The 14,945-nt window shown below is 42.4% G+C and overlaps 1 protein-coding gene across 2 annotated transcripts in view; it reads left to right on the forward strand.

Moving 5' to 3' along the window:
- Positions 1–14,945, forward strand: part of PGM1 (phosphoglucomutase 1) — a 61,008-nt gene that overhangs the window by 24,142 nt on the left and 21,921 nt on the right. The window contains exons 1-6 of one of the 2 annotated variants that reach the window (XM_032844897.1): positions 1,713–2,092; positions 7,987–8,149; positions 8,496–8,642; positions 10,517–10,642; positions 13,215–13,405; positions 14,692–14,846. In XM_032844897.1, coding sequence (XP_032700788.1) covers positions 1,793–2,092; positions 7,987–8,149; positions 8,496–8,642; positions 10,517–10,642; positions 13,215–13,405; positions 14,692–14,846 — 1,082 coding nt within the window. In that variant the 5' untranslated portion in view covers positions 1,713–1,792. Of the gene's footprint in view, positions 1–1,712; positions 2,093–7,986; positions 8,150–8,495; positions 8,643–10,516; positions 10,643–13,214; positions 13,406–14,691; positions 14,847–14,945 lie in introns of those variants that run through there. The other variant, XM_032844899.1, reaches the window with a different exon arrangement.

Here is a 14,945-nt window from a genome sequence, read left to right on the forward strand (position 1 = left end):
AATAAAAGCCCCAAATAAACTATAAAACCTGTCCTTTGGCCAACTGCTTTTCGACTTAGTAGACGTGGTCTTGCTAATTGTTTTAATGTTATGTCTCGAGGTCTTCCCTGCACTTGGACCAGCACCGTTTGTCATTTGAAGGAGACCAGGCTTCTCTGCCAGCAGCTGCTTTCAGCTCTGGGGCCCGTCCCCTCAGCTGGTCCTGCAGAGAGGGCAGTCTGCTGCTTGCAGTCCTGTTTGCTTTCGGACCTTGCTTGACAAGTTAGTAGAAAAATACTCAGATTTTGTTTATCAAGTGATTATTCATGTTTTGCTTGAAAACCTGGACTCCAGTGCATGTCGGACTCTCCAAACATGTGGTGTAACTAGCCTTGGTTTACTTTTTAAGCATCCTTGACAAGTTCACCAAAACCTTGACAATGGAGTTTCTTAATTGTCAACTTCTGCTGAACTAGATAAGGAAACATGCATTTAAATAGATCATTAATAAAATCTTAGGGACCAAATGGGGGTTGGATATTAAATTTATTCAGGTAGAATGTTTTAAAACATCTTAGGTTCTTCAAATGCAAAGGACTTAACCTGCTTCACTAAAAATGTTTTCTTAAAAGCCAAGTCTATGTAAAACTGAGAAAATGGGAGACACTTGGGTGGCTCAGTCAGTTAAGCATCTGATTTGGCTCAGGTCATAATCTCAGGGTGCTGAGATCGAGCCCCGGTGTCAGGCTTCCTGCTCAGCGGGGAGTCTGCTTCTCCCTCTCCCTCCGCCTGCCGCTCCCCCTCCTTGTGTCCTCTATTTCTCTGTCAAATAAATAAATAAAATATTTTTTAAAAACCTGAGAAAATGAAAACACAAAGTTTAATCTTACGTTCATATTATTTGTCCAGGTAATAACTTGATCAAACCTCATGCACTTAGAAAAACATACTTTTTCCCCCTCCCTGTTTCTCTTGCATTTTCAAGGATTTGGTGCATCTCCATTCCCACATTTCCCTAAGATCAAGGGAATGACCAAGGTATTGATCATTCAGGGCATATTTGTAGGTATCTACTCTTCTGGAGCTGAATACTGTCTTGTTAAATCCTTGGTGGGCAATGAATAAATTTTTTCTGTTCGGTGACTTTCTTCCTTCCAACTGGAATTGCATGTGGGAAGTAAAAAATTACTTGGGTATCAAAATGATGGTGGTGTAAGGAAACCAGAGGTAACAGATCCCTCACTTCCATTTTAAGATTGACCTTTAGCTTGCTAGGATGGCATGGGACAACTGTAGCAGCAGATGGCCTTCTCAGTGATGAGTGCCCAGAGAGGCTCTGCATTAAGAGGTGTCAGGAGCAGCGGGAGCCACACCAGGGTGTCCTGTTCAAAAGTCCCTGCTTTTTGGGACTGCACTTGCTCCATCGTTGCCTGGGCTCTGCGAGTGGAGGCTGGCAGCCATCCGGTGTTTGTGACGGAAGGCTGCCACAGGCAGTATCCTTGGACTATCTAATGGGGGAGATGCGGCAAAAATAATTGAAGGGTATTTGGTGTCGTTATGTGGGCAGAAGTATCCTCACCAAAACAACTTGGAAAATGTGTTTTTTGTGTGGGTGTGGATGGGTGTGTGGCCCTTAACTTTTCACCATGGGTGACGACAGCAAGGACTTAACAGAGCTTCCTGGTTGAGAGAGATCAACCTTTCCTTTAGTTACTCAGATGACACTGTTGCAGCTTCGGGTCGGACAGACTATTTTGAGGACCCTTGCCTGCTCCCTGAACACCCTCACTGAGCCAAGTGGTGAAAATGAAAGATGAGTAATTTTGGTGAATGGATTTCTGAGAAATACAAGAAAATGGAAGAAGGTCCTCTCCCTCTGTTGACCTTTGCTACCGCACCCTACCATGACCAAAAACCAGGAACTAGTGGATTACGGAAGAAAACCTATTGTTTTGAGGCGAAGCCATGTTATCTGGAGAATTTCATCCAGAGTCTGTTCTTTTCCATAGACCTCAAAGATCGCCAGGGATCCTCACTGGTGGTTGGTGGAGATGGGCGGTATTTTAATAAGTCGGCGATAGAAACAATAGTGCAGATGGCGGCCGCCAATGGGGTTGGTATACGATAATTATTATTATGTTTCTGGCTCTCCACATATGCTTCTTTCTTCGTTTTGCAGAAATATACAAGAGTACAAGGATTTGTATGTTGTGTACACTTCAGTTCTACTAGCATCCCTATAGCGTTTCATTGTGACTGCAGAAAACGTGTATTGTGATATTACTCCTGAAATTACAGTAGTCATGTTGGGATCTAGGAATGTAAGTTTGGCTCCTTTTGTGTTGTACTCCATGCCTTTTGCTTGAAAAAGTACCTGCTGCTTTTTAAACATTAAAGCACACCCCCCAGCCTTAAGCTGTCTTATCTACATTCTAACCTAGTTCTGAGGGGTACCCTCGCCTATGTAAGACGGCTCTAATGAGTAGAGGAGAGAGGAGGATTTTGTTTTCTTTCAATGGCTTCCTTGTTGAAGTTCAGTCACTTGTCAAACAGGAAAACAAAAGCCACGGCGTGCTGTTGTTTGTGGATCCTGGTAGTCATGCAGAAATGCCAGGAGGGGATTGGAAAATGTTAGGTATAAGCCTACCAAGAGGACCTGTTACAGAGGAGCCTGCTTATAATGACCTTGGACACAAAGAAGCCCTGTGTGCGGCGAATTTGTGCAACAGGGGAGAGTTCATAACTCCTGTAAGACTATAATATAAGGAGGCTCGGCTGAGAGCTCAGCATTGTGAAAAACTGCATTGGCCAAATTAACCAAATCAGAAGGAATCTTGTGCCAGAAGGCATTGATCTTGATAATCTAACAATTCGCACAGTCCCGATGATTTGCAGGAAGGTGGGCAGCAGGACATTGCTGTTTTTGCTCTGCAGATTCCTCTGTGGGACCAAAAATATATTTTCAGTGTTTTATATTATACTTAGCAATAATTTGGAGCACACGGTCCCTCAGAACTCACAAATTTTAAAAATCTGTTGTATTTCCTTTCCGAGAGTGATTCTGGTCCTGAGAACATAAAAATTTAGCATGGCAACCAAATGTGTTGGGCTTTGGCCGTCGGTCTCTTTTAAATAATATGCCAAGCAGGTGTGATTGCAAAACCCAAATTAAAAGCAAAAATAAAAACACACCACCAAATTAAATTTTAAAATGTTTGTAGATCCTATTGTTTATAATGCGAAGTTTCCTTCCTACCCAGTTTCAGAATCTGAATGCCTCTCATGTAAAAATTGCTGATAAAGCACTCAAATATGAAATTATTATGAAGCATACAGATTTTTAAGATAAAATGTGACATGTTGTAAATTTCACCTTTGAGGAGAGCTGCAAAGGGAAAGGTATTAAGATGCTTTTAATCTTTAGAGAAAGAACGAAAGGAACATTATTTCTCGGCATATATCTAGATCGTTGAGTGGATGTGGTACATTGTCCCCTTTGCTGTGATATATTTGGCTTCATTTCATTTTTGTGTGGAGCTGAAGGATGTTGGAAGAGGTGATAGGAATGTGTAATTCAGGCAGACCCTGTAGACTTGGTCAGATTTACGATCTGAAGGTTTGCTAAATAATACATTTAAGTGATAATAATTGACTAAATATGGTAAGTGCCTATTTGTTAGAGCTGTGGCAGCCCAAGCAGTATTTTCAAATCTTCTCAAGGGCATTCTTGATTTAAAATAGTGTTGCATTTAAAGCAGTCATGCAACCAAATTGAATTACGTAAAACATTTAGTGGACCTGTAAAGCACTTTAATCTGATAGATGGTTTGATTCCTTCCTTTTCTAACATATCCTCAGTTCTGACTCCTGTAACATCCCTTTGACTGTGGACAGAGCTCTAGGGAGGAAATGTAGAGGAAAGATGATTTATTGCCACAGGTTTGTTTCCTCCCCACCTCTATCAATATCCATTTCACCCTTAAGCTGATTCTTGGAAGCCTCTTCAGCCTAGTGAGCTAAATGAAGATCATTTCATTTTTTCCCTCTTTATTACACTTTTATCTGGTGCATTTGTGGACTGTAGAATATAATTTGCCTTTGTTAGAAGTTTCCCTTTGTTTTTATTTGCATAGAACTATCTGCATTTACAAGAAGTTTTTTTTTTTTTTTTACATGATGCTTCTGTGAGCTAAGAAGTACAGGAAATTTTAATGTACAAAATAAGACATTAGTGGGCCCCTGTTTATAATACCGATATCTCATTTGGTCTCCAGAGCTTTTAATGTAGAGATATGTTTAGAAATAAGAATATGTGTGTATGACTAGTAGGGCAAAGAACATGGAACTTGTTTCTTTGTGAAACATAAGAAAACATGAGGCCCTTTTTTTTGTTTTTAATTTTTTAATTAGCATATAATGAATGTATTATTTGCCCCAGGGGTACAGGTCTGTGAATCACCAGGTTTACACACTTCACAGCGCTCACCATAGCGCATACCCTCCCCTATGTCCATAACCCAGCCACCCTCAGTTTGTTTCCTGAGATTAAGAGTCTCTTATGGTTTGTCTCCCTACTGATCCTATCTTGTTTCATTTTTTTTTCCTTCCTTACCCCCCACAATTCCCCCCGCCTCTCAAATTCCTCATAATCAGAGAGATCATATGATAATTGTCTTTCTCTGATTGACTTATTTCGCTCAGCATAATATCCTCTAGTTCTATCCACGTTGTTGCAAATGCCAAGATTTTGGTTTTTTGATGGCTAGATAGTATTCCATTTGTGTATACATATATATACACACACCCACCACATCTTCTTTACCCATTCATCTGTTGATGGACATCTAGGTTCTTTTCATAGTTTGAGGCCCTGTTTTTTAAAAGGAAAACTAAGTTTGCTCCCTGTCATGTTGGATGATAAAATGGCACATAAACCGTGAGGTATCCTTCCTGGTAGTGTGTCATGTGGGAAGGAGTAGCGGGAGGGAGAAGGAAGGACAGGAAAGGCTGTTTGATGGGGGAACTTTCAGTACCAGGTAGAGGGAATTATCTGAAAGTTGGTAGACACTTGGGGGCCAGGGAAGGATTTTTCTTTTTAAAAAATACATTTTTTTTTTAAATAGTAAAGTACATGTAACATAAAACTTAGTGTGTCAGCCATTTTTAAGTGCATACTTCGGTGTTATTAATTATACTCACAGTATTCTACAACCATCACCATTATCCATTTCCAGAACTTTTTTCTCATCCCATCTGAAACTCTGTACCCACTAAACGATAACTTCCCATTGCTCCTCCCTCACCCCCAGCAATCTCTGTTCTACTTTCTGCCTATGAATTTGCCTTCTTCTGTGTATGTCATTTAAATGGAATCATTCAATACTTGTCCTTATGTGTCTGGCTTATTTTAACCTAGTGCAATGTTTTCAAGGTTCATCCACATTGTAGCATGTATCAGAATTTCATTCCCTTTTATGGCTGAATAACATTCCACGGTGTATATATGCCATATTTTGTTTACGCATTCATCTGCTGATGGACCTCTGGCTATTGTGAATAATTCTGCTATGAATATGGGTGTACAAGTGATCTGTTTGAGTCCCTGCTTTCTTTTGTGTCTACAGCTCGAATTAGAATTTCTGGATCGTATAGTACAGGGAAGGTATGCATAGAGGAGAGGCACAGAACTATGATTTAAAAAGATGAACGAGGTGGTCCTGAGTCGGAAGGATGAATCAGCCAGGGTAGAATAAGGGTGGTACAGGTGGGAGAGAGAAAGGGGAGATTGAGTCAGGAACTGTTGCAATTCTCCAGATATTGTCAAGGGAAGGAGGGTAATAGAGTAATATCTCCTCAATATCAGGTTGAGGATTAATATTCCCAAGGTGATTCATAGGATAGAGTCCTCTGGAAGGAGAGACTTTGATCTGCTGTTACCTCTTATTGGGCTGAAGAGGAAGAAGGAACCATGGACTTTCTTTGCTTCTGTCTCTTGACTTTCTTATTCTTACCCCCAGTATAATCCCCTCATTCTTGGACCATTGCTGACTGGTTGACCATTGCAGATCTCACCCTAAAGAATGGTAGAATAAGGGATGACTTGGGTGATGCAGCTTAATATTCATTCACCAGTCTCCCTCACCAGACCAAATACATATAAGATCTGAGTATAGGTCAGTATAACTGATGTGCAAGTATGTGCAAGTATAATTTCCAGATAACTCCATCACTACTCTGGCTGGTTAAATTGCCATCTCTAATTAAGCCACTCCTATCGAAATTATGGAACTGCTCAACCATAGACTTTCACTCTTACAAGAACCCAGAAACTGCTAGAAGGGTGAGATGTTACTGTTCTCACTGTATTGAGTTAGCTGTTAGTGGCCAGCTATGGTTACTAATTTGCCATGTAACCTTGCCCTGTCATCTCTCCCAGTGCCTCCTATACCATCTTTTCATAAACACTTTATTATTGCTTTTAGATGAATGCAAGAATGGATGAATGAGCAGCGTCATAACTTTGGACCTCAGCTTCTTCGTCTACACAGCAGTCCTAGGGAGCAGTTATGAGAATGAATCGAACATGTGATGGGTTTTAGAAAGCACTCTATGGCTCGGTGATAATCATTAATGTTGATTTTGCACCGCCTTCTGGTCCCTCTAGTTTACAGAGGAGCCTCGTTATACCGCCTACCGTGGTCATCACCACTTCCTGAGGGAGGCAAGGCAGAGCAAATGTATTGGTCTAACGAACATTGTTCTGAGATGGACAAGTGAGAGCCAAGAGGTCACTGAAATGAACCAGCTGCTTCCTGGGAGATGGTTGGCAGCCGAGGGGTTGATGACGAGGCAGGCAAGCTTTCGGTGACTTGTAGGGGGGCAGAGGTAACAGTCCCAGAAAAGTTTTCCCAGAGAATCCAGGTATCATCAGACACATCTTCTACCACAAGTCATTTCTTCAAGCATGTTTATCTTGGGTGGGGCAGAAGGAAATAACAAATGGAAACGTTTAAAACACCCCTGTCCCTTTCTTCTATCAGAAGGGAGAATGGAATGAGGGCACAAACTCCTCATTTTATAAATCTTTTGATGCAGTCATCAGGTCTTCTCCAAGTATGTTCAAGGAACTGATGGGACTTCTTCCTTCTTTTCCAACTTGGGTCATGGTGAAGCAAACATAAATTACGTTTTAGTGAAAGAAGATTTAGGAGCTGTGCTGATAGCATCTATGAGAGATATGGGAAGGTAAGTTGAGAACACAGCAAAATACCACCTGGAGTCCTTTCCTGTTGGTGGTTCTGATTGGATTAACCAATAATAAGCCCCAGCATCTTCTGCTTTAGGCCTAGCAGGTAACCCAGGTACACCCCGATATGGGTAGGTCTGTCCTGCTCGGAGGGGACCACCCGATCAGAATCCAGGCTTGACTGGAAAGATAAGTTTATGAGTCGCAGATTCTAAACTCTTCATATAAAGTTTGCCCTTTTCACTTTAAAAAAATTTTTAATTTGCAAAAAGCCTTCTCTCTGGGTAGAATTTCTCTAACCAGCTAAACTTACATCTTCTCCTGTCAGTGTGGTTTGAAAGTATGATTGAACTGGATAAAAATGTGGGTTTTCTAACAACTTTTCAGTGGAAAATTATGAACCTGGTCTGGAAAGACTATGTTTCAAATACTCTGTGTTTTCTTGCCAGAGTCTGAGCACTTCCCCAGGCCACACACTATTTTAAAACTACAAAGTCCCCAAAAACTATCTGAAGGGATGGCTTTGTGAAGGAATGGCTTTGTTCTGCAATGCGAATTCTACTTCAATAATAATATTATTCAACAGTAACATTCTACTTCATAATAAAATAATAATAACCCAAGCCGTAGGTGTTGATTAAAGAACATCTTTTCTGGTTCAGCACTATTTCTTTGTCCATCTGCCTGTTGTTTTGATGTTTCTGGGCAGTAGCTCTGGATTTATTGATATTAAGGTGCACGTTGTGGATTTCTTCTCTTAGATTGGTCGCTTGGTTATCGGGCAGAATGGAATCCTTTCCACCCCTGCCGTATCCTGCATCATTCGAAAGATCAAAGCCATTGGTGGGATCATTTTGACAGCCAGCCACAACCCAGGAGGACCCAATGGAGATTTTGGAATCAAATTTAATATTTCCAATGGAGGTGAGTTTGCTGTCATTTTGAGGGTAGTCAGTTTCTGTTCATTAGGGTAAACTAATAACCGAGGCCTTGGAAGGCCAGGGTTCTGCTTCTGATCCTTCGCAAGGGAACTCTTTCTTTCCTTTTGGTGACAGAATCAGAATGATTCTCATTCTGCTGTACCTGAATATGAGAGGCTATGCATGAATGACCATTAACGTGATATTTTCTTTTAGGAAATTTTGGTACTTTGCTTCCTAAATGATGGAATGGCACATGTGCTCATGAAGGGGAATGGATGAGCTCTGTGTTCTTTGTATTTTCATGTCAGTACCACGAAATGACCCACAGTTCATTTTCTGATTTCCAGGTCCTGCTCCAGAAGCAATAACGGATAAAATCTTCCAAATTAGCAAGACAATTGAAGAATATGCAATTTGCCCTGACCTGAAAGTAGACCTTGGAGTTCTGGGAAAGCAGCAGTTTGACCTGGAAAACAAGTTCAAACCATTCACAGGCACGTTGACTCTCCTCCTCTCCTGCCCTCTTTAGTTCCAACTTGAACAGTTTGCCTTTCAAGGTTTTAAGACAATGAGTCTTCAGTTTTGGAAAGATCGTGGTCACTAACCTTTGTATGCCTTAATTAGCAGGTCTGGAGTTGGGTCTGGGAATCCAGAGACCTGGACTCTCGGGGCCCTGCCAGGAGTCAGCCCTGTGACTTTGGATAAATCATTTCCAATTTTCTAGGCCTTGGCTTCCATGCCTATAAAATGAATAGCCTTGACTAGAAGACCTGTAGGATTACATTCAAAGCTAACTTTTATTGAGCGTTCATTATATGCCAAGCTCATAACATGGATTATCCCACTTTATTCTGACAGAGCCCTGTGAGGGCAGCACTATCTGTATTCCGTTTTTCCAGATGAGGAAACAAAGGTTGAGAGAGATTACATGACAAGCTCAAGATCCCACAGTCAGTGAGTGGTGAACCAGATTTAGACTCAGGTGTGAATGATCCCGAAGCCTGGGCTTGGATTCTTTATTTTTCCTGCCCTGATATTTAGTAAAATCCAAGTCAGCCATTTTGGGGGCTAAATGAAACTCCCCACACAGGCAGCTGTGGTAGATTTTGTGGTTGAATGCCAAGATATTAGCAGTAATTGATGGAGTCAGTGTTTATAACATTGTTCATATTAGCATAAAAAGAATGAGGTAGTTAGTAAGGTGACTTGCATTTTGGCTGTTCTAATGTGCACACTTTCCTCTGGATTGCAATTTGATGGAACGCATTTTTGTTGGAACCTACCCATTGAGAGGTCGCGGTTTCATCCTAACGAAGATAACCTGGCACCTTGGCACATCTTGAAGACATGCTTAGGGTTTAGAAAATACCAGTAGAGAATTTCTTAAACTCTTAATGTTTCAAAAATGTTCAGAACCCCGCACATCCAACAAGAACAATACTAAGTTCTTATATTTGTTTTATTTCTTTAGTGGTACATGTGGGAAGTGGTTTATTAAAAATGTTTTTCGCTGCTTTTTACCATTAAGTTCCATGGTAGTAGACCTAGAAAAAGGAAAGGAAAGTGGGCATTGCATTTCCTGTTACTTATATCATCAAAATGTGCTTCTTATGATGCTAGGCAAGGAGGGAGTGTGGCCATGTAGCTGAATTTACAGTCAGGCAACCCTGTGTCAAAAGTCCCATGTGTGGGGCACCTGGGTGGCTCAGTGGGTTAAAGCCTCTGCCTTCAGCTCAGGTCATCATCCCAGGGTCCTGGGATCAAGCCCCGCATCGGGCTCTCTGCTCAGCGGGGAGCCTGCTTCCCTTCCTCTCTCTCTGCCTGCCTCTCTGCCTACTTGTGATCTCTGTCTGTCAAATAAATAAATAAAAATCTTGGGAGAAAAAAAAAAATCCCACATGTGCCCCATCCCAGCTGTGTGGGCAAGTTACTTACCCTTTCAGGCTTGAAGCTTTCTTATCTACAGAATAGGACTAAGAACATTTCCTGTCAGGAATATTGTTAGTATTGAATAAGAGATTGTGTAACAGCCTGGGCATGCTGGAGGGGCTTGATAATTATCCTTTTAAAGTAGCTGTTGTGGGTTTACAGCAATGTAATCATTTCAGAAGATAATATTTCTTTAAAAAAATTTTTTTTGAAGGAGGTGGGAGTGGCAGAAGGAGAGAGAAAAAGAATCCTAAGCAGGCTCCATGCTCAGCTCAGCACAGGGCCTGACATGTGGCTGGATCTCACGACCCTTGAGATCATGACCTGAGCCGAACTCAGGAGTCAGATGCTTAACTGACTGAGCCACCCAGGCGGCCTGAGGGTAATATTTCTTAATGTGTTTAGTTCCCCCATCTTTTAACGTTGCTTGTTCTCACAGTGGAAATTGTGGATTCCGTGGAAGCTTATGCTGCCATGCTGAGGAACATCTTTGATTTCAGTGCACTGAAAGAACTGCTTTCTGGTCCAAACCGACTGAAGATCCGTATCGATGCCATGCATGGAGGTATGGAGCCATGTCTCTTCCCTTGCCTCCTCTTAGAGACAGCAAGCTGCTCTCTACCTTGGGTACCATGATGCTTTAACAAGCCTTTTCTCAAGACTCTTTGCTTCACGGTTTTTAAATAGTGAGTTTGCCATCATATCAGAGCGTCATTCACATAGATAAAGATCTAATTGTATATAGCCGAAAAATGGTAGAGACATTCCTTGTGGCAAGGTAGTGCAAAGGTCAGAGTTTCCACATTAAGCAACTTTTTGTGGGTGCTTCCTCCCCCTCAGAAGATACCTTACATTCTTCCCAAACGCCCCCATCTATTCCAAGGTGGGGGGAGTCATTTGCTAGAAGAGGTCAACATGTTCTGAGTCCCATACCCCACTCAGCTGCCCCCATATGTGCCATTTCTTAGAAGAGCAGAGCTTACAAGAGCAAGCGGAGGATTAAATTCAGGAACAGCAGTTGGGTGTCTCTCCCTCTTCTTCCTCTGTGGGTGTGTGGCTCGGTCAGCAGAGATAGCAGCCACCATCGTGGACTAGAACCGTGAGGCTTTCTCACATGGAGAAATACGGGAATTCCTGAGCACGGAGGTTATTTATTTGTTTTGAAATAACTTTAGAATTTTCGAATCTTTGAGCAGGAAAGAGTCTCCCTGGTTTTAGAGTCCAGCTGTGCGCCTTGTTGGGAACACTTTCTGTCTGGGATTGAACCTTTTCCATGTGCCGTTAGGGCCTCCTGTTACACTGTGAAACCACAGTTAGAAAACCTTCTGGTGGGCTGATATCTTCCATCCCTGAACCTCACCTTTGAGTCCTAAGTTGCCTCTGGAGTCCCGCAGAATGCGTCTACTTCCTTACTAAGATAATAGCCATTCTGTCATTTCACACCATTCACCTGGTATGTATTGAGTACCTGCTACATGTGTGATTGGGGGTAGGCAGGGACTTGGGGAGTTGGGATGGGTCAAAAACTGCTAACAAAATGAGGGGTAGATAGAATTTCTAGTATTCTTTTTGGCGTATGGAAGAAGGCATAGCTTGACTAGCAGTATCAAGAGAGGTTTCCTGGAAGAAGTTGGCAACCCACTTAGTTATTATGAGAGAAAGATCTAGGCTGGTCATTTCCAGCTGATGCAATGGCTGGAGCAAAGCCACGAAGGCTTAAGAGATGTTATGTTCGGGACGTGAGGAGAATGGCTTAAGAATGGGCTTTATAGGGGCGCCTGGGTGGCTCAGTGGGTTAAAGCCTCTGCCTTCGGCTCAGGTCATGATCCCAGGGTCCTGGGATCGAGCCCCGCATCGGGCTCTCTGCTCAGCAGGAAGCCTGCTTCCCTTCCTCTCTCTCTGCCTGCCTCTCTGCCTACTGTGATCTCTCTCTGTCAAATAAATAAATAAAATCTTTAAAAAAAAAAAAAAAGAATGGGCTTTATATGTTAATTAACTAGATTTTAAATAAAAACTAGAAATAAAAAAATATAAAGAATGGGTTTGTGTTGGGGTGTGGGGTAGAGGAAGCTGGTCATGAAGTACACTTTGTTCTCCAGGTCTTTCAGGGGTTCCTCTAATGCTTCAGTTTCTATTTCCTTCACAGCCCTGGCTGCCTTGACCTTATTCTGTGGTGTGTCCATAGCCTCCTTAATGTGACCCCTAACTGGAGAAACATCTTCTATCCTCTTCCAACCTCTGTGGCCTACATTGGTGTCTGTAGCTTCCTTGATGAAAACACATTCTCAGCATTTTAGAGATGAATGTTCTTGGTAGTTGTACAAAATGTCACCATAAAAGTATGTGGCTGGTTTTTCCTCTTGCTGGTAGTTCTTACTTTTTGTTTGTTTCTATTTTTAACCAGTTTGTCTGATAACCGGATATAGTAGGAGGATTAGGGCTCTGAATCCCAGCTCCCTCTCCCACTAGATATGTAAATTTGGGCAAGTGGCTTTATCTCAGACCAGTGTTCTGATCTATAAAGTAGAGGTGATCATAATGCAGATATTTATAACATATGTGCCAGGTGCTGTCATCAGGGCTTCCTATCTATTAACTTGTCAAATCCTCACACCAGCCCTATTAGGTAGCCACCATTATTATCCTCATTTTGCAGATAGGGTAGCTGGAGGCACGGAGAAATGAAATAACTTTTCCACAGTTGTACAGCCCATGGTTAATCAAGCTGGGATTTGAACCCAAACACTGATTCCAGAGTCCAAGCTCTTAAGCACTAAGCTCTACTATGTTGTGAGCTCTTTTTTTTTTTTTTTTTTTTTTTTTTTTGGAGGAGTGAGAAAATGGTTGTGAAGCCCCTGGCAAGGTGTGTAGTAGGGCCTTCATAGACACTAACTCCCCTGCTTTCCCCCATTTTCCTTCATCAACTAGCCCCACCTTTTCTAGTCGAACCCCTTATTATTCCTTTTGGCAAAACCTTCCATCCTAGTCAGACTTATCACTGCTGGCCCCTGAACGTAGGCTTTATGTTCTCATTGCCCTTCCTGCCATTCTCCTTAGAATGCCTCCACCTCCTCCCCTGATCCTGACATGCTTTAACAAATCATAGTTTCTGATTCTTCATTTCACATTTTACGTAGTTGTGGGACCATACGTGAAGAAGATCCTCTGCGAAGAACTGGGCGCCCCCGCCAACTCAGCGGTTAACTGTGTCCCTCTGGAGGACTTCGGAGGTCACCATCCTGACCCCAACCTCACCTACGCCGCTGACCTGGTAGAGACCATGAAAACAGGAGAGCACGACTTCGGGGCTGCCTTTGATGGAGATGGGGTGGGTACAAGGGCATTTCCATGAACTCTGATGCGGGCCAAGCCTGGTCCTACAAAGCGGGGAGAAGCAGGTTGCTTCTGTCAGGCCCTGTGGGCTTTGTGAGTGAGTTACTGTCGAGGAGTCCTCACTGCATATGGGGTCAGGGCTAAGTTATTAGAGGACCCTCTTGAACAGGAATGAGTCCTTGAAATGGGACCCATGTGTTTGGTTTTAGATATTCCTGTTTCCTAAGAGTGGCAGGGTGATCAGGGCGCAGTTATGGTATAACAGCTGGTGCTTCATGAGCTGGTCAGGTTCTAGAAATCCATCCTAGGTTTATTCAACCCTTTAAAAGATTTTGGCCTTATAATATACCCATTTGTCATTTGCATTAGCTGAATAATAAAACTATAATGAGAGAATTAACCTTTTATTCCTTCTCTACACTTAGTATCTTTAATAAACAGGCTGTTTTATTTACATTGGTGACTATATAACAGACAGGGAAGAAATGTATTTTCGTTGGTACTACACGTTGTGACTACACGTTTTACTTAGACAAAAATATATTTTTATTGCTCTTCTTCTTAAATTCAGCCAGAATCCATTATTTCCGAAAAAACATAAAATTTCCCATATCAAAATTTTGGACAATTAAAAGGTCCCGCAAGACATTATTTTGCAGTGCCCCTTTCTGAAGCAGGGCATGATGGGAGTTTTTTCCTCCATACACAGTGTTACTCGAGTACTTCCTTACACCAGGCACCGAGGAAGCAGTGAAGGTGGCAGTGTGTTTTGCTGAGGCCTGCATCAGATGGAGGGGCCGTGATTTAGGAGCCCTTTCTTGAAGAAATCTGCTTTATTCCTCGAAAGATGCCTAGTAGACCCACCAAACTATGCGAACAGTCATTGTTTCCTTTTCTTATGTCGATGTCTTCTCTCCTTTGGGAGAGAGGTGATTGATTCCAGAGTTTGGAAAAGGTCTGGGAAGTTCAAGTCAGCCGGCCTCTGGAGGAGGGAGCAGAGATTCTGGTTCAGAAGGAGTTTGTGCTTGCACTTTAATTGAAAACAGCTTCTGTTTTTTTGGCATGGGGGTGCCTTTGGTGTAGCAGTGTACTATGCAGAGCCATTAGAAACAAAGTTCAGTGCTTAGAACCCAGTATGAATAAAGGTACCAGTTTTAAATTTGAGAATTTAAAATTTTGATACCCCCCCACGTAAGATAGTTTTATGTTGGTGGTGGTGTTTGTTTGTTTGTTTAACAGTTTGATTAAAAGCTCTTCCTTTGAATCCCCCTTCTCCCAAAGGATCGAAACATGATTCTGGGCAAGCGTGGGTTCTTTGTGAACCCTTCGGACTCCGTGGCTGTCATTGCTGCCAACATCTTCAGCATTCCGTATTTCCAGCAAACCAGGGTCCGAGGCTTTGCCCGCAGCATGCCCACCAGTGGGGCCCTGGACCGGTAGGTCTTCATTCCCGTGGCCCTCACCGGGCTCTTCTCTGTATCCAGAACACTCTTGCTCCCCCCCGCAGCTTGGGCATCTGAGGCATAATGTGTGCT

The sequence above is a fragment of the Lontra canadensis genome, unplaced genomic scaffold, assembly GCF_010015895.1.
Source record: "Lontra canadensis isolate GAN:19392208 unplaced genomic scaffold, GSC_riverotter_1.0 scaffold158, whole genome shotgun sequence".
Classification (NCBI taxonomy): domain Eukaryota; kingdom Metazoa; phylum Chordata; class Mammalia; order Carnivora; family Mustelidae; genus Lontra; species Lontra canadensis.